The following is a 27,297-nucleotide window of genomic DNA, read 5'->3' on the forward strand; positions in this document are numbered from 1 at the left end:
TATGATGGTAACCATAATAATCTGTTGTTAACCATGACATGACCTTTGTGATCAGCACAATGCCTCTCTAAGGTCATTAAAGATCCCATGGCACTTATCGTAAGAGTAGGGGTGTTAACCCCGGTGTCCTGGCTAAAATCCCAATCTGGCCCTCAAACCATCACGGTCACCTAATAATCCCAAGTTTACAATTGGCTCATTCATCCCCCTCCTCTCCCCTGTAACTATTTCCCAGGTCGTTGCTGTAAATGACAATGTGTTCTCAGTCCACTTACCTGGTAAAATAACGGAGAAATATATATTTTCTTTAAAGCACTGACAGGTGCATATTTTTTCAATTCCACTGCAACTGTAATGTCAGTGTACTTCCTGAATTTAAATGGAATTGAAATGAATTTAAATGGAATTGAATTTAATTTAAATGGTTTTGAATTTAATTTAAATGGAATTGAATTTAAATGGCTTTGAATTTAATTTAAATGGAATTCAATTGACCCCAACCCTGGTTGGCGTTGATGGTGCAGTTTAGTGCAAAATGTCTGAGGGAAGAGCAACAACAGAGTGCCATGGAATTCAGAAACTCACTGAGCACTCTAACCCACATGCTGACAGCTCAGTGAGAGTGGAAGACGGGAAATGACTGGTGCCATGGACAGGCAGTTTGATGACCAACGAAACCAACTCACTGCCACTCTCCAATGGCGCCTGCAACATCACCACACTGAGGTCCTCAAGGACGTTAATTCTGTTTTTTTCTCCCATGGTTAACACTGTCGACCACTTGCAGAGAGAACTCTCTAATTGTGTTAAAATGTTGGATGACGTGTCTGTGGACATGGCCTCCATTAGGCATAACTCCTTACACAGAGTTTCTCTGGTGTCCACTTCAGTTCAGACCACTGAGGGCCAAGCTGGCACCTCTGAACAGCCAAGACAAGGCCATGCTGCAGACACCCCTTGCAGGATACAATCCACCATGCATCCTGGTGTTCATTTTCATTGTCCAATAACGCCCTCCCCCTCTACTTCCTCAATCCCTCCTCGCTCGTTTGTTCATGGTGATTTGAGTAGACGTCATGTGGGGGCGATGCCCATTAAATTGCAATTTCCCACCTTTGGGAAAAAAAGATGACAGTCCTGATCCGCTAATGTTTCTAGAAAGATGTCGTGACTTTCTTGCCCTCAATCCCCTGGCTGACAAAGAACTCATTGCCACATTGAGGAATGTGTTGCATGGGACAGCTCGAGACTGGTGGGATGTGTCTCACCACTACCTCCTGGGCTGACTTTGAGGCCAAGTTTTCCTCTGCATTTCTGTCTGAGGACTACACAGATGAATTGGCAGACAGAGTCAGAAATCGAGTACAAAGAGAGAGAGTATCCGTGACTTTGCATACGGTTACCACTCCCTGTGCAGAAGGTGGAAACCTGGCATTGAGGAGGAAGAGTTCATTAAATTGATCTTGAAGAACATCAACCCACTACTAGCCAGTCAACTCTGAGAACGAGTCACCACAGTTACCACAGTCGATGGACTGGTTCGCTTGGGACAGCAGTTTGAGAAGGACAGAGAATGCCAACAGCAATATGACCAGAGAAAGAAACAGACACCCAAACAGTTGCCCAAGACAGACCATCAACAACAGCCAGAGTCTCCAGCCAAGACCTCTCTCATGTTCTGTTGGAGATGTAGCCAAAAGGGACATTATTCAGCTACATGTCCAAGACCGTATCAAGTAAAGCCTTCCAGAAACCACAAATCACAACAGGCCAACACACCTAACTCTCTTCGCAGGAATGACCATCCTACTCTGGGTGCTTTAACCAGAGCGGAAACTCCAAGAGTCACTGCCTACGCCCCCCCATCGACATCCCCTTCCTTTCAGTTAATACCGCACCAACTGGTGTTACCCCTGTCCATAGGCCCATGGACATGAAGAGCCATCCTGGATACCGGGTCATCCTACACACTGCTCAATGAGAAACTGTGGAAGGAGGTTAAAGGTCCACAATACAACTTGAAGCCGTGGACAGAAGGTCCACTCTATCTGGCTGATGGTGAGGCTAGACGACCACTTGGATGGAGTGAGGTAGAGTTCCGCCTGTGTAACCGCTCCTATATTATTCCTTCTGTTATCCTACAAACCAAGAACCTTGCTTTTCCTGTCATGTTGGGAATTGATTTCATGTACTTCAGTGGTGTCCAGATTGATATCGCACACAATTTCTACTGGTTTCCATACGATCCATGACTTGAGAGCTCTTGTCTCAAAGAACATGATCCAGGCTCGACTCAAGCAGAAGAGAAATTATGATAAGAACAGACGAGACATGCAGTTCCAGCTTCATGATCGGGTGTGGCTTCACTCTTATCCTTACTCGAAAGCTGAACAATTCTTCTCGGCCAAGCTCGCTCCTAAATGGCAAGGACCATATAGGATTGTGGAGCAGATGGGCCCTTTGAACTACCGAGTGGTGAAAGAGGACACAGGTGAAGATATGCGTGTTGTCCATGTCTCACGCCTTAAGGCCTGTTACCCCTCGGCTGAGGAATTGGAGGCGATTGAGCGCCGCAAGGTCCTGGATATCTTTGAAGAGGAAAGTGAGGAGACTTTTCTCGGATTCCCCGACCAAGATGTGCCTTCCAGGGCAATGGTCGGCTTTTTCCAGGGGAGGGGGTGTATGACGGCCCTGAATTTTTCTGAACCGTCTCAGTGCTTCTCCTTCCAATAGGGTGCTTTCCCTTTAATTCACAATTAAATAGCCAGCATCAGCTGAGTAAAAGTGGGGTTGTGATGGAGACGGGAATGAGGATGTGTTCAACCCTCAGTTCCGAAGCTTCTCTATTCCGTTTGTTTTGTTGCCGTTAAACGTGTGTTTTGTAGCCTAATAGAGTTTACCCAGGATCGCATCCACTCTTTGCGTCACTACAAACTTTTTGTATACGGTATTTCATTTGTTTTGATGTGAGGTATACTGTGATGATTTATGTAGTTAGTTGTAGTTGAGGACTTAGTAAGAGTTGATACGCTTTAAAGTTCTGTGGTAAAATAATTGTTATATTGATGGTATGTTTAAATACTGGGTTTACGCTACACTGAATGAACGGACAAACATTGCGTGACAAAAGTCACTTGAGTTCACTGAACTCCTTTACCAGGCTGGACTCTTGTTTTTTTAGGCCCGAGGTACAGGACATTTCTGGAGGAACCAGAACTCATTGTGATATTATTATATGTGTGTGTGTAATCATTGTTGTTGCTAATACAACCCACACAAAATAATATAGTTGTTTTTGAAGTTCTTTCCAATGTTTTAAGGGTTTATGAAAAGTTTATTTCCATCCTGACTTTTACATAAGTCCTTTGTATTGGTGTAGACTTGACGGACCAGATGGGACTCATTCCCACCCAAACTAAAAGGAGAAACCAATGTTTTCTCTGGTAGGCACTACCTACCTGGCACCCCTATAAATAATAACCTCAAGTCAAAACCGTTACAACTGATCCTATCCCCACCATCTACCCACCAACTCTGGTCCTACCTGATACTATCCCCACCATCTACCCACCAACCCTGATCCTATCCCCACCCTCTACCCACCAACCCTGATCCTACCTGATCCTATCCCCACCATCTACCCACCAACCCTGATCCTATCCCCACCCTCTACCCACCAACCCTGATCCTACCTGATCCTATCCCCACCATCTACCCACCAACTCTGGTCCTACCTGATCCTATCCCCACCATCTACCCACCAACCCTGATCCTATCCCCACCCTCTACCCACCAACTCTAATCCTACCTGATCCTATCCCCACCATCTACCCACCAACCCTGATCCTATCCCCACCCTCTACCCACCAACCCTGATCCTACCTGATCCGCTCAAGGGGACTGTTCTGTAGCCTAGTCAGAGGCCTGTTTATTCTTCTCCAGATCTTTCTCTTTCTACCCCCACCACCACCACCCCCACCCCACCCCCCTCTCTCTATGGTTTAGTTCTGTATTTTTCCAACCAACCAATCCGTTGTTCTGTCCTGCTGTCTGTCTCCCTCTATAGGCCACTTCACCAGATCTTTCTCTTTCTACCCCCCCCCCCCCCCCACACCACCACCACCACCCCACCCCCTCTCTCTATGGTTTAGTTCTGTATTCTTCCAACCAACCAATCCGTTGTTCTGTCCTGCTGTCTGTCTCCCTCTATAGGCCACTACTCCAGATCTTTCTCTTTCTACCCCCCCCCCCACACACACACCACCACCACCACCCCACCCCCTCTCTCTATGGTTTAGTTCTGTATTTTTCCAACCAACCAATCCGTTGTTCTGTCCTGCTGTGTGTCTCCCTCTATAGGCCACTTCTCCAGATCTTTCTCTTTCTACCCCCCCCCACCACCACCACCCCACCCCCTCTCTCTATGGTTTAGTTCTGTATTTTTCCAACCAACCAATCCGTTGTTCTGTCCTGCTGTGTGTCTCTTCCTATAGGCCACTTCTCCATGAACTTTGATGCTTTCCACCACCAGAACAGCGACCTCCCTCCAGCTCTCCCTGCGCGCTCCTCTTTACGAAAGGTACCCTCCTCCCTGACCCGCCCTGGCCTAGTGTAGCCTCCCGTCCTGACCTGTTCAGTCCAGACCTGGGTTCAAGTACTATATTCAAATCCTTTTGAGGATTTTGCTTTCGCCTGACTGAAGTTTGAGATTGCAAATGTTTTCAGTTTTGGTCTCTTACTCATGTAGTGTGTATAGTTTTCATATCATCCCTCAGGCCTCCAACCTACACATCGTTTCTACTATTAGTTTGTGTTTCTATCTGTATTGTTGTTTATCACTTGTTTATCACATTAAAACAGTATATTCAGTTAAACGTTAGCCTTCGATGAGTTATTGTTCTCTACTAGTCAGGCAAACATGATATAAAACAAGAACCTTCAAGTTTCACCTGCTGTCCCATATAATCTCCTGTTTACAGTTTAACAACTGAATCTAGGAAACGTGTTATAAACACGGATAGGTCCATTACCGGTCTCAAACCTACCAGCAGAGTTGGCTCCAGGTGTAAATAAAGTTAAACCATTTTGTTTTAATGAGTTTTGGTCTCAATCAAGCACAGATAAAGCATATGAAGTGATTTCAAATAGTATTTGAACCCATATCTGGCCCAGTTTTGTCCTGTTCCAGTTTTGTCCTGTTCCAGTTTTGTCTGGCCTGGTCTGTTCCCCCCTCTACTCCAGTCACCTCTCAGACCTTCAGTATGAGTGAGCAGGGCTAAAGGAACACTAGGCTGTAAAGTGTTGTAAAACTGCAGAGATGCTTGTTGCTCCGAGTGTGACTGTGTTTTTTGACACATTCATCTTTTTGTTTATTTTTATGAATCTATCCACCATTTTACATATACAGTACCAGTCAAATCCAAATCAAATGTATTTATAAAGCCCTTTGTACATCAGGTGATATCTCAAAGTGCTGTACAGAAACCCAACCTAAAACCCCAAACAACAAGCAATGCAGAGGTAGAAGCACAGTGGCTAGGAAAAACTCCCTAGAAAGGCCAGAACCTAGGAAGAAACCTAGAGAGGAACCAGGCTATGAGGGGTGGCCAGTCCTCTTCTGGCTGTGCCGGGTGGAGATAATAACAGAACATGGCCAAGATGTTCAAATGTTCATAAATGACCAGCATGGTCCAATAATAATAAGGTAGAACAGTTGAAACTGTAGCAGCAGCACGGCCAGGTGGACTGGGGACAGCAAGGAGTCATCATGTCAGGTAGTCCTGAGGCATGGTCCAAGGGCTCAGGTCCTCCGAGAGAGAGAAAGAAAGAGAGAATTAGAGAGAGCACACTTAAATTCACACAGGACACCGAATAGGACAGGAGAAATACTCCAGATATAACAAACTGACCCCAGCCCCCAGACACATAAACTACTGCAGCATAAATACTGGAGGCTTCAGATCCCTATCCTGTTGTAACAAGGCCATTTTCATTTTGTTGTGAGTTAGCATAGCTACGATCGGACTGGACCTTCCCTCCGCTCTGCCACTGAAACAGTGAGCCCTTTGAAAAGCTTGTCCGTCATTTTGAGATTACGTTTCATGACCACCTTGACTTTTTCCTCCGTTGTCTATTTTAGTTTTTCTCCTCTATTATTCCCAATTAAAACAATATTATTCTTCATACTTCTCCACTTTAGAACAAGTCATTCGGCTTTCATTGTTTTTTAGGGAGTCCGCGGTAGTTTTTTTAGGGAGTCCGCGGTAGTTTTTTTAGGGAGTCCGCGGTAGTTTTTTTAGGGAGTCCGCGGTAGTTTTTTTAGGGAGTCCGCGGTAGTTTTTTTAGGGAGTCCGCGGTAGTTTTTTTAGGGAGTCCGCGGTAGTTTTTTTAGGGAGTCCGCAGTAGTTTTTTTGGGGAGTCCGCTGTAGTTTTTTTAGGGAGTCCGCTGTAGTTTTTTTAGGGAGTCCACGGTAGTTTTTTAATATCTTGTTTTTCCACTCATATTTCTTCCATTTTTTTTTACTGTAATCCATTCCTGTTTTTAAGGCCTCAACCTCCCCCTGTAGCCCAGGCAATAGATCCAGTTGGTTTAACTTCTCGCTCATACTTGTAAGTTATAAAAACCTTCCCCTACAATGTTCCATTTGGAATGTTAGACGGCTGCTTCCCTTCAGTTTCTCTCTCAGAGGAAAGCTCTTCTCTTGTTCGCTTCGATTATATCTGATTCTTATTGGAGCATATCAAAAATGTTGATCCGTAAATAGTTCAAGGTTCTCTGTGTTATCCAGAATGTTTGTTTTCGCAGTTATCAGCTAATCCTCCATTTTGTATGATTAATTGATGGGACAAGCTGTGTCTCCCACGCTGCAACCTGCTACGTCATCAACCACCTCCTTGACACATTGGTCTTTGAGTTTAGCTTCTGTTTGCTTTATATCTGTGCTTGGTTGTTTTCATCTTGTTTTTACGCCACACAATAAAATGGGCAATGCAAATCAGTATGTCTGTCATGTATCTATAAGAGTAACCTTTTGCCCCATTGTTTTCCTCCACAGTCAGCCTTGCACCCTATACCTGCCTCGCCCACCAGTCCCCAGTCCCAGTCCGGCCTGGATGGCAGTAACTCTACCCTCTCTGGTAGCGCCTCCTCCGGCGTCTCCTCTCTGAGCGAGAGCAACTTCATGGGCCAGTCATGTTCCACCGAGTCCCATGGAACAACGAGACACCCAGCAGATGCCCTGGACACTGTCTCCGTCACCCCCAGCATGGCACACTCTACCTGGGCCACGGACGGAGAGGACCTGGGCATGGACTCCCCCTCTGGTTCCTACCTGCCTGTGCGCTACAGTGTTTCTGAGTCAGAGATCCTGGATGGCTCCAAGCCCCCTCCCTGTCGTAGCCACTCCTCTCCTGGGGTGATCACCCCGCTCATCACCAATATCGTGGTTCCAATCAGCCCCGTCCTCCCAGAGGCCCATACCCTTAACATCCAGAACCTGCCCCACTACCGCCACCAGCCTCCGCCTGCCCTGCCCCCCAAGCCCTACCTGAGAGAGGGGTGTATTCCTGAGGAGGAAGGGTGTATACCAGCCAGGCCTATGCCCATGCCACGCAAGATCTCTCAGCCTCTCATCACCTCTAAGGAAGAGCAGGCCAAAGTGGCGTGGGAGCACGGCATCGCCGAAGAGTGAAGAGGCGGCCTGGGGGTGTATTCAGACAGTGATGTGAAACATTCTGAACATTCCAGATAGAAATAGATTAGATAGAGCGGACACACATGATTTCCCCTTATTCTTTCTGACAGACAATCATATATGTTCTACATTAAATATATTTCTATCTGAATGTTCTGTAATGTTACGTTCTCCTGAACTGGCACTTGGTTGGTCGAGGCATGGTTGGTCGAGGCATGGTTGGTCGAGGCATGGTTGGTCGAGGCATGGTTGGTCGAGGCATGGTTGGTCGAGGCATGCCCATTAGGACAGTGACACATTGTTTGTTGTTTTGTCTCTGTACTCCAGCACTTTGAATTTAAAATGATACAATGACTATGAGGTTGAAGTAAACTGTGCTTACAGCACACAATCTCCCCATTTTAAGGGACTACAAGTATTGGGACCTATATTTATTAACTTCTTGCGTCGAGCCATCCCCGGATCCGGTATCGTGACTACAGCCTCAAGCTCATTACCATAACGCAACGTTAACTATTCATGAAAATCGCAAATGAAATGAAATTAATCTATTTGCTCTCAAACTTAGCCTTTTGTTAACAACACTGGCATCTCAGATTTTCAAAAATATGCTTCTCTACCATAGCAAACTAGCATTTAGCATTTAGCGTTAGCATTTAGCGTTATCATTAGCAGGCCACATTTTCACAAAAACCAGCAAAAACATTCAATAAATCATTTACCTTTGAAGAACTCCTGATGTTTCCAATGAGGAGACTCTCAGTTAGATAGCAAATGTTCAGTTTTTCCTGAAAGATTTTTTGTGCAGGAGAAATCGGTCCGTTTGGTGCGTCACGTTTGGCTACCAAAAAAAAACGAAAATTCAGTTATCCAAACGCCGAACTTTTTTCCAAATGAACTCCATAATATCGACTGAAACATGGCAAAGGTTGTTTAGAACCAATCCTCAAGGTGTTTTTCACATATCTCTTCATGTATCGTTCCTGGAAGTATGAGTCTCCTTCTGTAACGCAAGGTACAATGGTTGCCACTGGGAATTACGCATACCGATTTAGAAAAGGACACCGGACGGCCACCTGGCAAATGTAGACTCTTATGGCCAATCTTCCAATGATATGCCTACAAATACGCCACAATGCTGCAGACATCTTGGATGAAAGGCAGAGCGCATAAGCTCGTTCACAGCATATTCACAGCCATATAAGGAGACGTTAGTAAACACAGCGTTAAAAATCCTGTTCATTTCCTGTTTGAAGTTTCATCTTGGTTTCGCCTGCAGCATTAGTTCTGGGGCACTCACAGATAATATCTTTACAGTTTTGGAAACGTCAAAGTTTTGTCTTTCTAAGGCTGTCAATTCCATGCATAGTCGAGCATCTTTTCGCGACAAAATATTGCTCTTAAAACGGGCACGTCTTTTTATCCAATAATGACATAGCGCCCCCATAGGTTGAAGAGGTTAAAGTAGTAACAAGTGAAGTATTTCGTCCCATATTCCTAGCACACAATGGTTACATCAAGCTTGTGACAAATATGTTGGATGCATTATCTGTTTTGGTTGTGTTTCAGATTATTTTGTGCCCAATATAAATGAATGGTAAATAATGTATTGTGTTTTATTGTAAATAAGAATAGAATATGTTTCTAAACACTTCTAAATTAATGTGGATTCGACCATGATTACGGATAATCCTGAATGAATCATGAATAATGAGTGAGAAAGTTACAGATGCACAAATATCACCCACCCACCACCTCCACACCTGCCTAACCTGTTATTGTAATGGTGATTATAAAATAAGAATTTGTTCTTAACTGACTTGCCTTGTTAAATAAAGGTTAAATAAAATACAATTAAAGTAAAAAAATGTTTTGCAGAAAATAGTCAATAATTAATTATTTTGTCATAGTTAAGAACAAATTGTCATCCAATAGACTTGGATTAAATGACCAATATCCCCATTAGTGGAAATCCTGCAAGAGTTCTATGAAGGCCAATTAGATGATGGTCTGATCACAGTCAGTCTCCTGTTAATATTTGTTTTACTTTTGGTGCCAGCAAAATAAGAATGTGTTCTTGACTGATTTGCCTAATTAAATAAAGATAAAATTCAAGATGAATGAAGGACTGTCCATAATCATGGTAACATCCACATGAATGTAGAAGTGTTTAGAAACATAATCTATTCTTATTTACAATGTGCGACTCCAAAATGACACACTACATTATTTACCATTCATTTCTAGTTTTTTTTATTTTTACATTTTACCTTTATTTAACCAGGCAAGTCAGTTAAGAACAAATTCTTATTTTGAATGACAGCCTAGGAGCAGCGGGTTAACTGCCTGTTCAGGGGCAGAATGACAGATTTGTACCTTGTAAGCTCGGGGGTTTGAACTCGCAACCTTCCGGTTACTAGTCCAACGCTCTAACCACTAGGCTACGCTGGCGCCCCCTATATGAATATGGTACCAAATATTACACTTTGGACTACTTCAATCAATACAAATATAAGTGAATTTGTCCCAATACTTTCGGTCCACTAAAATGGGGGGGGGGGACTATGTACAAAAACTGCTGCAAATTTCTAAAACGGGTCAACCGATATGGATAAAAATCCCCTCAAATTAAAGCTGACAGTCTGCACTTTAACCTCATAGTCATTGTATCATTTTAAATCCAAAGTGCTGGAGTACAGAGCCAAACCAACAACAACAAATGTCACTCCCCCTTTTGGAGCCTCACTGTAGTTTACTTGTTGTTAACAATTTAAGCCAACCCCGTCTGTTTTGCCCCATAGTTGCGCACAAATCGGTTTTGTTGCTAAACAACCAACGTGTGTCTGTGTGTGTGTGTGTGTGTGTGTGTGCGTGTGTGTGTGTGTGTGTGTGTGTGTGTGTGTGTGTGTGTGTGTGTGTGTGTGTGTGTGTGTGTGTGTGTGTGTGTGTGTGTGTGTGTGTGTGTGTGTGTGTGTGTGTGTGTGTGTGTGAGGGGCTCAGTCTTTTCATTTGAGTGCTTATTTGAATGTCCTTTCTCTAAAATGTCTCACGTATTACTTACATAGACCTTTTGGAAACATGTGAATCTGTACAGTAATTCTAATTTATTGATAGTTCAGGTCCACATGCGGGTTCCAAATCATTGCACAAAGGGAAAACATGGATTTATGAACCAATTACCAGACATTTCATTAATTTAGTTCATTGAAGCGAAGCTGGGATAGAGTAAAGCTTGCTAGACCGTGACCTATGACCTTTTTCAGTTTTAGAGAAGCAGCACTTTAGCACGTAGTTCTGCAGCGCCAAAACCCACTAGTTTTATTCTATTCACACGAAATGAAGATGGGTTAAGTAGACTCTTGGGTTGTACTGGGCTTCGGATAGATTACTATTGTTGAGGTGTGGTAGTCTTTATATTATGATTGTTTATTAATTAACTTACCTTTTATAGGGCACTAAAGTGGTTTTGGTTTAATAACAATAAACTCAGCGATGCAACTAGCTGAGAGAGAGAGAGAGAACAGTAGAGGGAGAGGGAGAACAGTAGAGAGAGAGGGAGAGGGAGAACAGTAGAGAGAGAGGGAGAGGGAGAACAGTAGAGAGAGAGGGAGAGGGAGAGGGAGAACAGTAGAGAGAGAGGGAGAGGGAGAACAGTAGAGAGAGAGGGAGAGGGAGAACAGTAGAGAGAGAGGGAGAGGGAGAACAGTAGAGAGAGAGAGAGAGAGATCAGAACAGATCACGCCTCTTGATAAACACACACTTCCTCCTCCTTACGAGGAGGAGGAATTGCCTCGACAGACAGACAGTAAGAGGCTTAAATAGTGTTGTAATGCTTCGTTACACAGTCGTCCTCTTTTATAGTTGTGCCACAGCCAGATCACTCAGCCACTAGAAAGACGTATGATCCATTATAGTTTATGGGAATAACTGCCTGGCTGGTGAATGCAAGCCATTTCAAAGATGTCACGTTGCAGTCTTAGAGGTCTTTATTTATTTTGGGTTGGTTAGTTTATTAAAATGATATTTTCTGTTCAGTTGGCAGTATGTTACACACTACAGTACAAAGAAAAGTATATTTTTAGAGGAGATAAAAAAATGTGCAAGTTTATTATTATGTGTAGTTAAATAATTATATATAGTATATTAATATTAGATTATTTAGACATTAATCCCTATATCACGGATTGACTGAGGGGGAAATGATAACTTGATGATGACTATGTAAAAACAGAACAATATGCAAGTTAAGACGAGGGCATTAAAGCCACTGTAGCTGCTTAGTGATGTGCACTTGTATCTGGGAAGACATGAACATTGGAATAACATCATTTAGATGGATGATATTTATAGAAAAAAAACTATTATTATGATTGTGTGATTTGTTTAGTTGTTTTATTTGGTACTTTTATGTGTGCATGTTCCATTGTGTGAAATAGGTGATTTAACCCTGGCCCACTGGACTACCTGACGCATGCTAGGAGCAGAGAATAGACTGAACTAAATATATCCTTGTTTCTAATCATTGATATGTATTGTCTATTCAGTGCTGATCACAATGTACAGCTGATTCTGCTTTTAGATGTCTGTATGCTTCCTCATCCCTGCCTCCTTCGAGAGAACCTCCAATGACTATCTCCTGTATCTGCCTTGTGTTCTGATATGCTTTGTGACAACACTGCTGGTGCTTCACAGACACAGATCCTGGATCAGAGCCTGCTCCACATCAAATTCCTTTCTTCTTCCAGCTTGTTGTTCAGATGTTGTCTGTCTGTCTGTCTGTCTGTCTGTCTGTCTGTCTGTCTGTCTGTCTGTCTGTCTGTCTGTCTGTCTGTCTGTCTGTCTGTCTGTCTGTCTGTCTGTCTGTCTGTCTGTCTGTCTGTCTGTCTGTCTGTCTGTCTGTCTGTCTGTCTGTCTGTCTGTCTGTCTGTCTGTCTGTCTGTCTGTCTGTCTGTCTGTCTGTCTGTCTGTCTGTCTGTCTGTCTCAATACAGTAGGCCTAAGGTCAAAGGGGAGATTTGATAACCATGAAGTGGGATATTTGTTTCTCATTATTTATAAGACTGTCTTTTTCTCACCTGTGTAAATACATTATTTTTTGTTGTTGTAATTTTATGAACATTATAGTATATCATTACCATAGTACAAAATGTTGGACTTGTAGCTGATAGAGATACGACAGCTTCCATTCACCTTTTTCAAGAGGCATTATTATTAACGAGACGGTTACAGGAAGTGTGTGTGTGTGTGTGTGTGTGTGTGTGTGTGTGTGTGTGTGTGTGTGTGTGTGTGTGTGTGTGTGTGTGTGTGTGTGTGTGTGTGTGTGTGTGTGTGTGTGTGTGTGTGTGTGTGTGTGTGTGCGCGTGTGCGTGTGTGTTTCTCTGTGTGTGTGTGTGTGTTTCTCTCTGTGTGTGTCTGTTTGTGCGTGCGTGTGTTTCTGTGTGTGTGTGTGTGTTTCTGTGTGTGTGTGTGTTTCTCTGTGTGTGTGCGTGCGTGTGTGTGTAGATACTGTACACGTAGACCGGCTTCAATTCAACCATCCGATCTCTTGAAAACATTTTCTTATTTGTATTTTCTTTTGACGGTGGCTCTCATGTCCTGATGTTCTCCTTCACAGTGGGGGGGTTTCTATCCTGTACTGTCCCCTCGTCTCAGAAGGGACATGGCTACATACGGTATAGACTACTCTGAGTACTGGGGTATAGGTGCAGGCCTCCTTATGTAGAAGGACTTTTATTTTGAAGTGAATCGACTGAATTTAATTTATTTTCTAATGTTTAAATGTAGCTAATAGAGAACGTATATGATATCGGAACACATGATGTAACACTTGAAAACATGTCAAAAGCAATGTCACACACCAGAACTGTCCTGTCTATGGCTGTTTCGTGTCCGTTATGTGATGATTGAACTCAAGCTCAAGAGAAGGGAGTGTTGAAAATGCACCTAGAAGGTTATCACACACACACACACACACACCAGCTGGCTTCCTTCCAGGTTCCGACAGAACCGAGGGGGGACCTGGAATGAGGTGGGATACTTGATTGAATCCCCTAAGAGCAGTCACTTAATCAGCCCCCTTAATCAGCCCCCTCACATAGTCTAGTCAGCAAATAGGTGCACTCACTCTCACTCTGCCCCTTAAATGACAACCTATTCCCTATGATGTGTGCTACATTTGACCAGAGCCTATAGAGCCGTAGGCCCCTACTGTAGTCCCCTACTTGTGACCAGGGTCCTCTCGTCGGCAGGGCTTACCCACTTTCACCTCCTGGCCTGCCACTCCTGATCTACCAAGATGAATCATCAGTCTAAGTGTAAGAGGATTGAAGAGTTGGAGGATGTGATATGAGAGGAGAAAATTTGGGCTTCTGATAATAGAGGTCTAATATAATCACTACTGGGGGTATGCAAAGAATATACATGACAAGGTCAAAAAACCTGGGAACACTACTGCAAACTGGTTGAATGAAATGATGGATGTGTGGTGTGGAGAAGTGGTTTTATTTGAGCGGGTGTTCGTGGCTAACACAAACCGCTGTACCACTTACGATCAGTTACGATAGGCAGATGTATCTCTATGAGCTGTGTGTTCGTGGCTAACACAAACCGCTGTACCACTTACGATCAGTTACGATAGGCAGATGTATCTCTATGAGCTGTGTGTTCGTGGCTAACACAAACCGCTGTACCACTTACGATCAGTTACGATAGGCAGATGTATCTCTATGAGCTGTGTGTTCGTGGCTAACACAAACCGCTGTACCACTTACGATCAGTTACGATAGGCAGATGTATCTCTATGAGCTGTGTGTTCGTGGCTAACACAAACCGCTGTACCACTTACGATCAGTTACGATAGGCAGATGTATCTCTATGAGCTGTGTGTTCGTGGCTAACACAAACCGCTGTACCACTTACGATCAGTTACGATAGGCAGATGTATCTCTATGAGCTGTGTGTTCGTGGCTAACACAAACCGCTGTACCACTTACGATCAGTTACGATAGGCAGATGTATCTCTATGAGCTGTGTGTTCGTGGCTAACACAAACCGCTGTACCACTTACGATCAGTTACGATAGGCAGATGTATCTCTATGAGCTGTGTGTTCGTGGCTAACACAAACCGCTGTACCACTTACGATCAGTTACGATAGGCAGATGTATCTCTATGAGCTGTGTGTTCGTGGCTAACACAAACCGCTGTACCACTTACGATCAGTTACGATAGGCAGATGTATCTCTATGAGCTGTGTGTTCGTGGCTAACACAAACCGCTGTACCACTTACGATCAGTTACGATAGGCAGATGTATCTCTATGAGCTGTGTTGCTGAACTTTTCAAATCATAAATGTAAATAAGTTAAAGATAATAATAGCATACTTTCATTATTATTATTTTATCTCAATAAGATCAGAGGATATGAAGAAGGAACATGTTATGACCTATGACTTATGCAGTCTCTCAATGTATTTGATTTATTTCTATAAATACACTATATATATGTATATAGAAATAAATCAATTATATTGAGAGACTGCATAAGTCATAGGTCATATGCATAACATGTATTTATATATATATACTGAACAAAAATATGAATGCAATATGCAACAATTTCAAAGATTTTGCTGCGTTACAGTTCATACAAGGAAATCTGTCAACTTAAACTCATTATGCCCTAATCTATGGAGTTTAGATGACTGGGCAGGGGTGCAGCCATGGGTGGGCCTGGGAGGGCATAGGCCCACCCACCTGGCAGTCAGACACTCCCACTGGGGAACCAGGCCAAGCCAATCAAAATAAGTTTTCCCCCACAAAATTGCTTTATTACAGACAGAAATACTCCTCAACAACAGTGGAGGCAACAGTGGAGGCAGCTTGGCACCTGTGTAATGATCCTGCTGTTTAATCAGCTTCTTGATATGCCACACCTGTCAGGTGGATTTGTGAACAAAATGAGAGAAATCAGCGTATTGTGCGTATGCAAAATGTCTAGCATTTTTTATTTCAGCTCATGAAACATGGGACCAACACTTAACATGTTGCATTTATTTTTTTTGTTCAGTAGAAATTCCATTATTGTTTTCTACTCAGACAATTATTCCATACACACTTGACTTTCAAACACACACATTACACTTGAGTTGTGTCTAGTATATTGATTATATCCAGCAGAATGACACACTGTTCTGGGAACTGGATACAGAGTATTTGATTATGTGTAGCCTATCATTTAATATGAATAAACGGTTGTTCAGTCTTACTTTGTGGCAAGTCAGGGCCAATGTTAAATAATGGTTAAATAAAAAAATGGAGACAGTTGAGTGGAATAGGAAGCAAGAACGGAACTCGTGAAAGTGTTTATTTTTTCAGTTGTTCTTTGTAAATATAGAAAACTGCAGTAGGATCTAGGTTGGGGGGTACAATGGCGGTACAAGTTGCACATGAGGCATACAAATGGGGGTACAAAACATTTCTGAAATCATTGCAGGTCTTTACCTCCAGACCACCTTGTCAGGCTCTTCTCTATTATCTTTAAATAACCATGACAACACGGTGTATTTATAAGGCCACAAAAGGGCAAACCATGTAAAGATTGTGATTATTAATTGTCTGCCTTGTACTTTCTGATGTAAATGTGTTTTTAAAACATAGAAAAACTAGACAAAAACATACAAAAAACGTGACTTATTTCACTTTGCCTAATTATTTTGATGATTATTTTTGTGTGTTTTGCATCAATTCTGGACAGTTAGCGAGATACGTTCTACTTCTGTCACTCTTACGGAATACAAAACCTTTCATTACTCTAAAAGTAATTTATTGTATATATTGTGTTAGCATGAATCAACTGTGATGTGGATTTTAGATGTAAATACATACACACTTTTTTCCTACTCACTTCAACTACTGTGATGTGGAATTTATTAATTATTATTAATGCCTAACATTAAATATCATGTTTTATTGACTCACTGCTGCTTCCAACTTGTCATTATTTATCAGTTGTTATAGTGATGGGAAAATACACAACTAGGTCATTATGCTTATACTGTAAATGCATATTTTCATCTGATTCAACATCATTCACAACTACTTTTGTTTGGGGTTCTTTAGCTAAACTTCTAAATTGCTAAGGTAATTTGATGTGCTGTTTAGTACCACCACAGATTTTTTACAACACTCAGGATAAACCACAGCCTGTCGTTTCCAAAGGGAGCAAATGAATCATAGTGGACAGAAGAGGCAAGGAGGTGAGAAGAGCCAAGCACGAGTTTGCGAGATCCCAATGGCGCGTTCCAGCAAGTATTTTGTATATTTTCGTTAGAAGTGCGAGTGTGCAATGACTCAATTCGCCCTCGCACTACTAAACAACTTTAGATATTTTGGCAAAGGGTAAAGTCTACAAAACTTAGTCCAATCTGTTCAGCAAAAGATGATTGTTTTCGGAACAGAAAACTATTGATATCAGATGTTTCATCTATGACAAATATTGCAGAATGTCGGCCCAGTTCCATGTCGCTTCGAACTCTCCCGCTGCCGGCCACTGGTTTTCCTCTCCTCGCCATATTTGGTGGGGAGTGGAAATGAAACCCGACTCTTCAGATGTATACATCCGGTGATACATCTCGCTCCTTGTCAATTCAATTCAAGGGGCTTTATTGGAATGGGAAACATATGTTAACATTGCCAAAGCAAAGGAAGTAGATAATAAACAAAAGTGATATAAACAATAAAATGAACAGTAAACATTACACTCACAACAGCACCAAAGGAATTAAGACATTGCAAATGTCATATTATGTATATATAGAGTGTTGTAAAGATGTCGAAATGGTTAAAGTACAAAAGGGAAAATAAATAAGCATAAATATGGGTTGTATTTACAATGGTGTTTGTTCTTCACTGGTTGCCCTTTTCTTGTGGCATCAGGTCACAAATATTGCTGCTGTGATGTCACACTGTAGTATTTCACCCAGTAGATATGGGAGTTTATCAAAATCGGGTTTCCCTGTTCTGTCTGTGATACAGGGACGAAGACACAGCTTGTGGCGCGTTCAATGGCTAGCCGGAACCAGGAAAACTCTAAAATATCTTACTTGCTGACAGGTTGACTGCGGCACGTGAATAACGACCACCAGTTCGCAACTACAACCGAGTTCCGACTAGTATATGAACGCAGCATAAATATGTGGTTGCCTTATTTACACCAACATCTTGTGAAACAGCCTAAACCAGAGAGGAGACCATATTATTGTGCTTTCGATTATATTACCTATATTAAATCACATTATAAAAATGTACACAGGCAGCATTATCCCAATGAATAAAGAGCAGTCACTTTCTGCCCTGTGCCCGATGTTTCTACCGGAAATGATCAGATATGACCGTCAACAGAGAGGAAGAGGCCAAACGAAAGGTTTCATTCTCGTCTAAATCTGTCCAACATAAAACCAATGAGTTTCTATGGGCGTATTTTGAACCTTTTCGTCTGTCTTTTCGCCTTTGGGAAGACACCCATTGTTAGGGTGGAGACATGAGCATCTCGTCATTATACATAGATCTCTGCTTTAAATTAACATACAGAGCTCTAATCCAATCGCATGGCGCCAACTGGACGATGTCCCCGGAACGAAGAGCACGTAGCCAATCAGAGAAATGTGCGTGGAATGTTTCAGGAAACGAATCAATCGCGGTGTAGAAAGTAAAATGAGAACCAATGGGAATCCTGCATAGGTTTACGTGTTTAGCAGGAAGCTTCGCAGAATCAGGACATTGCGTGCTCACTTTACCGGTGTCGACTCTGGAGGCTCATGTGTAGCTGTCGTTTGTAGCTAAATAGTTTTGTATCGTTCCGTTTACATCCAACTAGCTAAAAATAGAATACGTTTATTCATCGTAAAATGTTGTGTTTGAGTAGTTTGTCGGTCGCCCTCGCGGCGCTAGCGTTGATACCGAGTAGTAGCGACGCTTTGAAAGATGGGGAGTGTGAAGGTGGGTTGGTTTGTCTTTATATATATATATATATATATATATATTACACGTCACTGTAACTATGGATATAGCTATTAGTAGCTAAGTGTTATGGCAACGTATGTTGTGAAACCTAGGACTGATCATTAATGGAGCTGTACAACAATGTTCATCAAATTGATTTTGTCTTGCTAGATACAAAAGCTAAGATATCTTTTCAATGTGTTCTCTTGAATTTAAGTGTTTGTTTTTTTAAAGCGTTGTAGTTTGCTGTATCTGGCTAGCTTAGCTAGTACTTGTCAATGAAGAGTATATATATATATATATATATATATATATATATATATATATATATATAATTGCTCATTAAAGCCTTGCCTTGTGCCCCAGGCATGTATTTATTTAAAAAAAAATGTATTTATGCTTTTTCTTTATTAAACCAGGCAAGTCAGTTAAATTGCTGCATGTGGTTTCAGTTGGTGAGATAATGTGCTTCTTGAGTCCTTCATCAAGTTATTTTTCTTATCTTAGATATGATGGCTGATTATACTTAAGTAGATTTGGGCAGGCTTATCCATATGTATCATAACAGACTGACCAGAACATAATTCATAGGTTTGTAGGCCTAAATCCTGGGTCACCCATATGCCCCATATGTCCACAACAACTGGAGTTCTGTATTTCTGGTATAGATTAACATTAGATTAACTGTTTTTATCATAAATTTAGCTAGTCTATAAGGTAATGCATAATTCCTGATGTGTCACCACTTTACAATCGTACCGATGGCTGCCTTGTTATTTTGCCTTTCAGTGTGTGTGAGCTTCCTGGGTCGGTTCTACCAGTCATTGCAAGACAATCATGTTAAATTCACCAGCGCAGACATCGAGAAGGACCTCGTCAAAACCTGCAAAGATGCCAAGGGCAAGGAAAACCGCTTTGTAAGTGATTTAGGCTAATCTTTTTAAAAATGTTTTGTTTAATGGAAGTCGATTTTAAGTAGTTACATTGTGTCCTATCCAGATTATCCACTGGGTTTGTTGCTTCATTGCTGTTCGTTTTCTTCCTACTGTACCCTAGTGTTACTACATTGGTGGAACAAATGATGCAGCCACCAAAATCCTCAACGAAATCTCCAAGCCCCTGAGTTACCACACACCAGTGGACAAGATCTGTGAGAAACTAAAGAAGAAGGACAGTCAGATCTGTGAACTGAAATATGGTAAAAAAAATAAAGTATTGTCACATACTGGATTAGTGAAGTGTTATTTTAGAGGGTCAGCCATAGTAGAGTGCCCTGTTGCAAATTAGGCTTAAGTGCCTTGCTCAAAGGCACATCACCAGATTTTTCACCTTGTCTGTGCGGGTATTCAAACCTGGCTCAAGGCTCGAACCACTAGGCTACCTGCCTCCCAGGTGGACCCATCTCACATGACCTAGTATGCGGCTTGGGTATTCGAACCAGCGATCTTTCTGTTACTACCACAATGCTCTAACTGCTAGTATGCAGGCAGTTTCAGCTTCCAGGAATTGTGTACAGATCTTTGCGACATGGGGCAGTGCAGTATCATGCTGAAACATGAGGTGATGACAGTGGATGACTGGCACGGGAATGGGCCTCGGGATCTTGTTACGGCATCTCTGTGCATTCAAATTGCCATCCATTATTTTAATATATATATTTTTTAAATGCAATTGTCTTCATTGTCCATAGCTTAAGCCTGCAATTACCATAACCCCACTGCGACCAGGGGGGACTCTGTTTAACAACGTTGACATCAGCAAACCGCTCGCCCACACAATGCCATGCACGTGTTCTGTGGTCGTGAGGCCGGTTGGACATACTGACAAATTCTCTAAAATGACTGTACACTGTATATTCCACAAGCATTGCCTTTTTCACCTCGTAGCTGTGTAACCCAAAACCTAAGTTGCATTGTGATTGGACAAAAGCAATGACTGTACAGCCCCTCCCTAGAACGTATTATTGGAGAAATGAACATTCAATGCTCTAGCAACAATTGCACACTACTTCAACTTTAGACATCTGTGGCATTGTGTTGTGTGACAAAACTGCACATTTTAGTGGCCTTTTATTTCCCAGAGCACAAGGTGCACCTGTGTAATGATCATGCTGTTTAATCAGCCTCTTGATATGCCACACCTGACAGGTGTATTGATTATATTGACAAAGGAGAAATGCTCACTAACAGGGATGTAAACACACTTGTGCACAATTTGATAGAAATAAGCTTTTTGTGCATATGGAACATTTTCAGTGATATTTTATTTCAGCTCTTGAAACATGGTACCCAACACAACGTGTTGCATTTGATATTTTAGTTCAGTGTAGAAAATGTTTGTATCCAGAGCGACTTGAGTGTATACATTTTTCTTCCAGGTCCCCCGGTGGGAATCGAACCCACAACTCTGGCATTACAAACACTGTGCTATACCTACTGAGCCACATGGGATATTTCTACTATTACCTGTTTTCTCCATTGTTACTTCCCATAGTTTTAGTCTTGTGAGACTACTACAAAACGTTTAGCCAATATTGTTCTTTACAGCATTCACAATTCCAGTGGCTAATTGTTTGTGGCTCATAGTCTAAACACACTGGTGTATGCAGGCAGGGTTTGGACCTATATTGTACAATCTATTTACAGTATGTACACAAACGGACCAGGACCTATTTTGAACATCACTACCACATCCATGGCCTGTCTGTGGAGGTTCGTGTGGGACTGTTTGCCTTGGCAGTGAAACGTGATCCTTCTCGCTCTATATAGGTGGAAAATGCCTCTGCATTCTGTATGCTCCCATGCTGTCAGTGAATCACATTGGAGCATAGAATAGTGTTCAGTCTCTTGGCCTTTTTTTTATTGATTGGTTTTTATAACAAACGGGTGTCACTGTGCTTGTTTTACTGCCACTCCTTCTCGAATCCTCTGCCGCAGAGGCTTGACCACCTTCCTGAAACCCTCTTAGCCAGTTACACCAACGAAAAGCTAGCAGTTTGACGTAGCGGGTGGTGAGTTTTAAAGCTGAGGAGTGAGGTTACGAATCCAACTCCGTTACACTGTAATCTTTATCTCCCTTTTTTCCCCTCCCTTTCCTGCAGACAAACAGGTGGATCTGAGCACAGTGGATCTGAAGAAGCTGAAGGTGAAGGACTTAAAGAAGATCCTGGAGGAGTGGGGAGAGTCGTGTAAAGGCTGCGCGGAAAAGTCTGACTTCATCCGCAAGATCAATGAACTCATGCCCAAGTACGCCCCCAACGCAGCCCAAGCAAGGACTGATCTGTAACAGAATGGAGGGGATTCAGACCTGTGTTTGTGTTCAGTGTTTCGGAGTAGGAGTGCTGATTTAGGATCCGTTTAGCCTTTTTTGCATCATAATGGATAAGAAATGGTGGGACCCACCTGATCCTAGGTCACGTTTCAACTCTGACACACGGTGTCCCAAATAGTACCCTATTCTCCTATATAGTGCACTACTTTTGACCAGAGCTCTGGGTCCTGGTCAGAAATAGTGAACTAAGTAGGGAATAGGGTGCCATTTGGGGGGGAATACTGTGTTACTAGGTGCCATGGTTGCCCTGAGGTTATTTTTGTGGTGTGAAATGTTCGCTGTGCGGTATATGAACCACCCGACAGTCTGTACATGCCCTTTAGTTTCTTTTTTTGAAGGGATAGACTTTATTATTTGAGTTAATTATTAACGGTTTAATAAAATAGAACAGGGGTGGACAAGCTTTTAGGCAGAGAGTCCTCGACAGTGGATGCAGGGATTTTATTCCAGGCAAGCAGTAAGTAAAGTTCCTGATTCTACTAATCAGTTTGTAAATCAAGACCTTGAGTTGTGATACTGTGGTGTGACACTGCTTGGCTAGAACAAGTACCTGCACCCATACTGTCCCAAACCTCTGTCGATAAGGGTGGCCACCCCGGAAAGGAAATAGAATTTAAGATGGAGGGGAAAAGAAATGAGAAGACAAAACTTGAAAGGAATTTGTGCTGTTCTTTCACACTGAACCTTTCATGTAAGACCTCGTGTTTATTACAACTGTGCTCTACTTTTTCATTAAAATATGAAAACCCAGTGTCAGAAGTATCTAATTTTGTATGAATACTTGTGCACCAACTGAGTTCTCTGGCTTAACTACATTACCAAAGTTTATGACTCTCAGCTTTTTTTTTTCCTGATGTGACTGCCCAGGGAGCTTCTGAAGAACTGCATGAACATATTTCACTAATGGGAGGCATGCATGACATTAATGTATGACTAACATAAGGAACTTCGTCTAACTTTTTCCTCGGATGCAGCTCAGTAGAAATGGCACTGTATACGTTTCCACGATACAGTTTACATTTACATGATCCTGCCTAATTATGTAATTTGTGTCGCATATTATTTGCAAAATTGAGGTTGGGGGAATATGCGTCCTATGTCACGTCACCACCCCTCCCGTGACGTCGACTCAAACCCCTCCCATTGGCGGAACGCCACATTCCTTTTGTCCAAGATGGCGGCGTTGATGTCGGTTCTCTGATAATGTTTTTAAATGTGTTTATCCTTTTAATTCACTATAAATACAAAGTCTCAACGTTGCGGACATTAGTTACAAGTTAGTAAATCGTCCGTATCTGTGCAACGTCTGATTAAATATCGAGGTATTGTATTCCAGACCGGATTGTTTCTACAGACACTGGCTGGCTAACTAGCTAACGTTACCTAGCTAAAAAGTTTGGGTATCGTTTGAAAATGAAACGACAGGCCGGGAGGGACTCCAGTCCTAGTCGGGCTTTAGCGAAACGAATACGGGAAAGAGAGCGGGAACGAGACGGGCCACGGAGAGAGGACCTACCGCCCCCGCCTCTTGCCTTGCTGCTCGCTGAAAGCCGAAGGCAACATGCTCGGAGCAGGAGCAGGGAACGAGAAAAGACGCGGCTTCGGGAGGAGCGCGGGGCCGCTGGAGACCCACTTCACCACCGACAACAACACCACGACCTCGGTCTGATCGGCCGCCCCGCTCTCCGGACTACAGCCGCCCTGCCTAAAGGCAAAGCGGTGACCGAGCTACTGGGCCCCCGGGGGGGAGCGGGGGGGAATCTGGAATACAAATCGTTGCTCATTAGCAATCTAGGCTCGGTGCTTTCTGACGAACATGTTGAAGACGGACTGTTCCACGAGTTTAAAAAGTTCGGGGACGTTAGTGTGAAACTATCTCACACTCCAGAGCTGGGCCGTGTTGCGTACGTGAATTTCCGTCACCCGGAAGACGCTAAAGAGGCAAGGCATGCCAAGACCAGGTTAGTGTTGTATGATCGCCCCCTTAAAGTAGAGCCCATGTACGTCCGTCGTCGCAGCTGCACGCCGCCGGATGTGAGCTACATTCCCATTCATGGCGCCTCATATCCACCTTATAGACAGAGGTCCCTGTCCCCAGGGGCAGGAGTCAGCAGTATCAGAGACATCCGAGCACTGAGACACTACCCTGTAGAGGGGTTGGGACTGAGCAGAGAGAGGGAGAGGATCTTAGATTACTACGGTATGTTGGATGAGAGGGGGCGGCCATACGGCCTGCCAGTACCCGAGCACGAAGACATAAAGCCAGAGGATGATGCGAGGGCGTGCAGGAACCTGTTCATTGGCAACCTGGATCACAACGTCACCGAGGGCGAGCTCAGGAGAGGCTTCGATAAGTACGGCATCATTGAGGAAGTTGTGATTAAACGGCCGGCGCGCGGTCAGGGTGGAGCCTACGCTTTCCTCAAGTTCCAGAATTTAGACATGGCTCACCGGGCTAAGATAACCATGCAGGGCCGCGTGATCGGTGGGAACCCGGTGAAGATTGGCTACGGTAAAGCCAACCCCACCACGAGACTCTGGGTAGGTGGCCTCGGCCCTACCAACTCCCTAGCAACACTAGCCCGTGAGTTTGACCGCTTCGGCAGCATCCGAAACATAGACTATGTGAAAGGGGACAATTTTGCCTATATTCAGTATGAAAGCTTGGATGCCTCACAGGCCGCCTGTGCCCAGATGAGAGGTTTCCCCCTGGGAGGCCCAGAGCGGAGGCTGAGGGTGGACTTCGCCAAGGCGGAGGAGCCCCTGCCTCGTAGCTACCCAGCAGGGTACCAGCCCCCTGTGCCCCTGCCTGCCCACCTGGACTTGCTGCCAGAGGGTTACGGCGGGAGGCACCGCGAATGCAGCCTGGAGAGAGAGCTCCGTGCCAGGGACCGCTCGCCCCCCTCACACGCCCTGTTCACCCAGCGGGAGAGAGAGAGGGCTGTGCTGGACAGGGACAGGGGAGACAGAGAGTTCACCAGCCCAACCAAGAGCCTGGAGCGCAGGGGGGGGGAAGCATTTGGGGGATCCCGTGGAGGGCGGGGGGACCGAGCAGCCCGGAGCCGCAGCCGAGAGCGCTGGCTGAAGGAGAGGGACGCAGCGCGGGCTGGGGGGGAGAGACGGAGACGCTGCAGTCCCTCTCAGGAGAAGGAGAGAGGCAGGTCCAAGGTGAGGGGAGGAGGACCAGCCTCTCCAGAGGACAGCCCAGACAGAGCCAGGGTCAGAGCCCCAGACTCCACCACCGAGCCCAGGGGACAGAGCCCCGACAGCAGCCGCCACTCCAACGAGGACCGGGGTGGGGGTCTGAAGACCGGCGGGGACAGGGAAAAGGAACGCAACCACAGAAATGTGAGCGACAACAACCACACATTGTCTGACACGCCTAATAAAGACCCTCAGACACTCAGTACCCTGTCGGAGTATGCTGCCACCCTCACCAAAGCCTGGCACGGTCACTTCGCCCTGAAGAACTCCTGTTTCCCCACTAACATGCACTTGCTGGAGGGAGGCTCCGGGTTCTTCCACTCTGTCATGAAGGACCACCAGGCCAAGGGGAAACTGACCCAGCTGAAGATCGCCCAGCGACTGAGGATGGACCAGACCAGGCTGGACGAGGTCACCAGGAGGATCAAGCATGGTGGCTCCGAGGGCTACGCTGTTCTCCTGGCCCTCCAGGGCCCCATCGACCGCGAGGCCCCTCCACCTGAACCAGGCCTACAGATCAGACTCCTCCGTCACCTGGTCACCTACCTGAGGAACAAGGAGGCTGCAGGAGTGATCAGTCTACCTGTAGGTGGGGCTAAGGAGGGGGGAAAGGGGGGCATGCTGTACGCCTTCCCCCCCTGTGACTTTTCCCAGCAGTTCCTCCAGACCCCTCGCAGGACTTTGGAGAATCTGGATGAAGAGCACCTGGTGGTTGTGATTGTTTATGACTCTGCCTAACTAAGACAGAAGTCACCTCTCTGTCTATAGTGTTAGATGTCATTTATTTCTCCATGTTAACAACACACTGAGCTCTGAGCAAGGAAATAGTAGTGATTGTCAATAGCTAATTAAGTAAAACACCACTTTCTGTCTCTGTGGGGGGTACTGGCTGTTTCACTTCCGTTTAAAGGGACTGAACTGTTGTAGACAGACCCCTCGTCCTCTCTGGGGGGGGGCGTGTTCCTATGTCCCTCTCTACGGAACCTATGCCCCTAACAGACAGTGTCACTACAAACAGAGACCGAGCTGCTGTCACTCCAAGCAAGGGATCCTTTGAGACATGCTGACAGACTTTGTATTAAAATACTGGAGGTATGACGGGACAGACATTTTGTCTGCATTTCTTGAAGTGAAACACTACAACTGAGTGAGGGATTGTTTATTTTTTTGGAACTAAACTGACCAAGCAGTATATCTAAAGGCTTCTTCTACAACAGGACTATGTGTCATATGATATGATTGTATGTTTGTTGTTTTTATTTGACCATTCCAGAAGTTCCACCTTCATTTGAGAATTGTGTGCTCTGATTGGCTGTTGCATGCAGGAAGTTGTTTTGTTGTACAGATTTTACCCTCCAACCGGTGGTCAAGTTCCACTCCTATTTACTGGCTATTGATTTTAAACTGTTGTTGTTTTGAAGTATTGTTTCAGCCACAGATATGATTTGTTAACAGTTCTGTCTTGGTCCTAATGTGGTATTATACAGTTCATGGCTGGTTTAGTTTAGCTCTTTAAAAAAAAAAAAAAAATTATGTACTGAATGAGCCTAAAGCCTATTTGCGAATGATTTTGACATACTAGACAAAAGGGTGGTCGGTCCTCTCTTGTTGATGCAACACTGTTGCGGTTGTAAGGCAGAATGGGCTTCCTCTACAATTTATTTAAATCATCTGTTTGTTTTTTTTGTGTTTTTTTAAATCACAAAACATGCAATACAAATGAAATCCACCCACTGATATGTTGGAGTCAGTTCAATTTCTCCATGCTGTGTCTTTGAGCTGTGTGTTGTAGCACTGAAGTACATGTTGTATTCATCTATTAGTTTAGGTGCTTTAAACATGTCTGAAACAACTCTTGAGTAGTAGAATAGTTAAAAGGAAAAGTGTTTGTCACTACATAACATCAGACTGGTGTTAGTTAAAATGACAGAACATCAGACTGGTGTTAGTTAAGAGGAAAAGTGTTGGTCACTACATAACATCAGACTGGTGTTAGTTAAGAGGACATAACATCAGACTGGTGTTAGTTAAGAGGACATAACATCAGACTGGTGTTAGTTAAGAGGACAT

The 27,297-nt window shown here is 43.8% G+C and overlaps 3 protein-coding genes across 3 annotated transcripts in view; all 3 read left to right on the forward strand.

Annotated features, from left to right (window-relative positions):
* The window catches only part of LOC124032454 (dedicator of cytokinesis protein 3-like), an 84,641-nt gene extending 76,399 nt beyond the window's left edge, over positions 1–8,242 (forward strand). The window contains exons 40-41 of the mRNA XM_046344858.1: positions 4,494–4,579; positions 7,056–8,242. Coding sequence (XP_046200814.1) covers positions 4,494–4,579; positions 7,056–7,691 — 722 coding nt within the window. The 3' untranslated portion in view covers positions 7,692–8,242. The remainder of the gene's footprint in view (positions 1–4,493; positions 4,580–7,055) is intronic.
* A 10,204-nt stretch (positions 8,243–18,446) lies between these two features.
* Positions 18,447–22,773, forward strand: manf (mesencephalic astrocyte-derived neurotrophic factor). The gene is made up of 4 exons (XM_046338903.1): positions 18,447–18,690; positions 19,483–19,610; positions 19,750–19,891; positions 21,794–22,773. Exons 1-4 carry the CDS (start codon positions 18,600–18,602, stop codon positions 21,976–21,978), a joined length of 546 nt encoding a protein of 181 aa, XP_046194859.1. The 5' UTR covers positions 18,447–18,599; the 3' UTR covers positions 21,979–22,773.
* Positions 22,774–23,170: 397 nt separating this feature from the next.
* On the forward strand, positions 23,171–26,167 carry rbm15b (RNA binding motif protein 15B). Its single transcript, XM_046338901.1, has one exon. It carries the CDS (start codon positions 23,437–23,439, stop codon positions 25,963–25,965), a length of 2,529 nt encoding a protein of 842 aa, XP_046194857.1. The 5' UTR covers positions 23,171–23,436; the 3' UTR covers positions 25,966–26,167.
* Positions 26,168–27,297: the final 1,130 nt, after the last annotated feature.

This window comes from Oncorhynchus gorbuscha, linkage group LG03 (assembly GCF_021184085.1).
Source record: "Oncorhynchus gorbuscha isolate QuinsamMale2020 ecotype Even-year linkage group LG03, OgorEven_v1.0, whole genome shotgun sequence".
Taxonomy (NCBI): Eukaryota; Metazoa; Chordata; class Actinopteri; order Salmoniformes; family Salmonidae; genus Oncorhynchus; species Oncorhynchus gorbuscha.

Excerpts from the sequence above, each read along its gene's own strand:
- manf (XM_046338903.1), top strand. The coding sequence starts at position 18,600 with ATGTTGTGTTTGAGTAGTTTGTCGGTCGCCCTCGCGGCGCTAGCGTTG. Across the intron at positions 18,691-19,482 it reads GAAAGATGGGGAGTGTGAAG|TGTGTGTGAGCTTCCTGGGT; the intron begins GTGGGTTGGTTT and ends TTTGCCTTTCAG. Across the intron at positions 19,611-19,749 it reads AGGGCAAGGAAAACCGCTTT|TGTTACTACATTGGTGGAAC; the intron begins GTAAGTGATTTA and ends ACTGTACCCTAG.
- rbm15b (XM_046338901.1), top strand. The coding sequence starts at position 23,437 with ATGAAACGACAGGCCGGGAGGGACTCCAGTCCTAGTCGGGCTTTAGCG.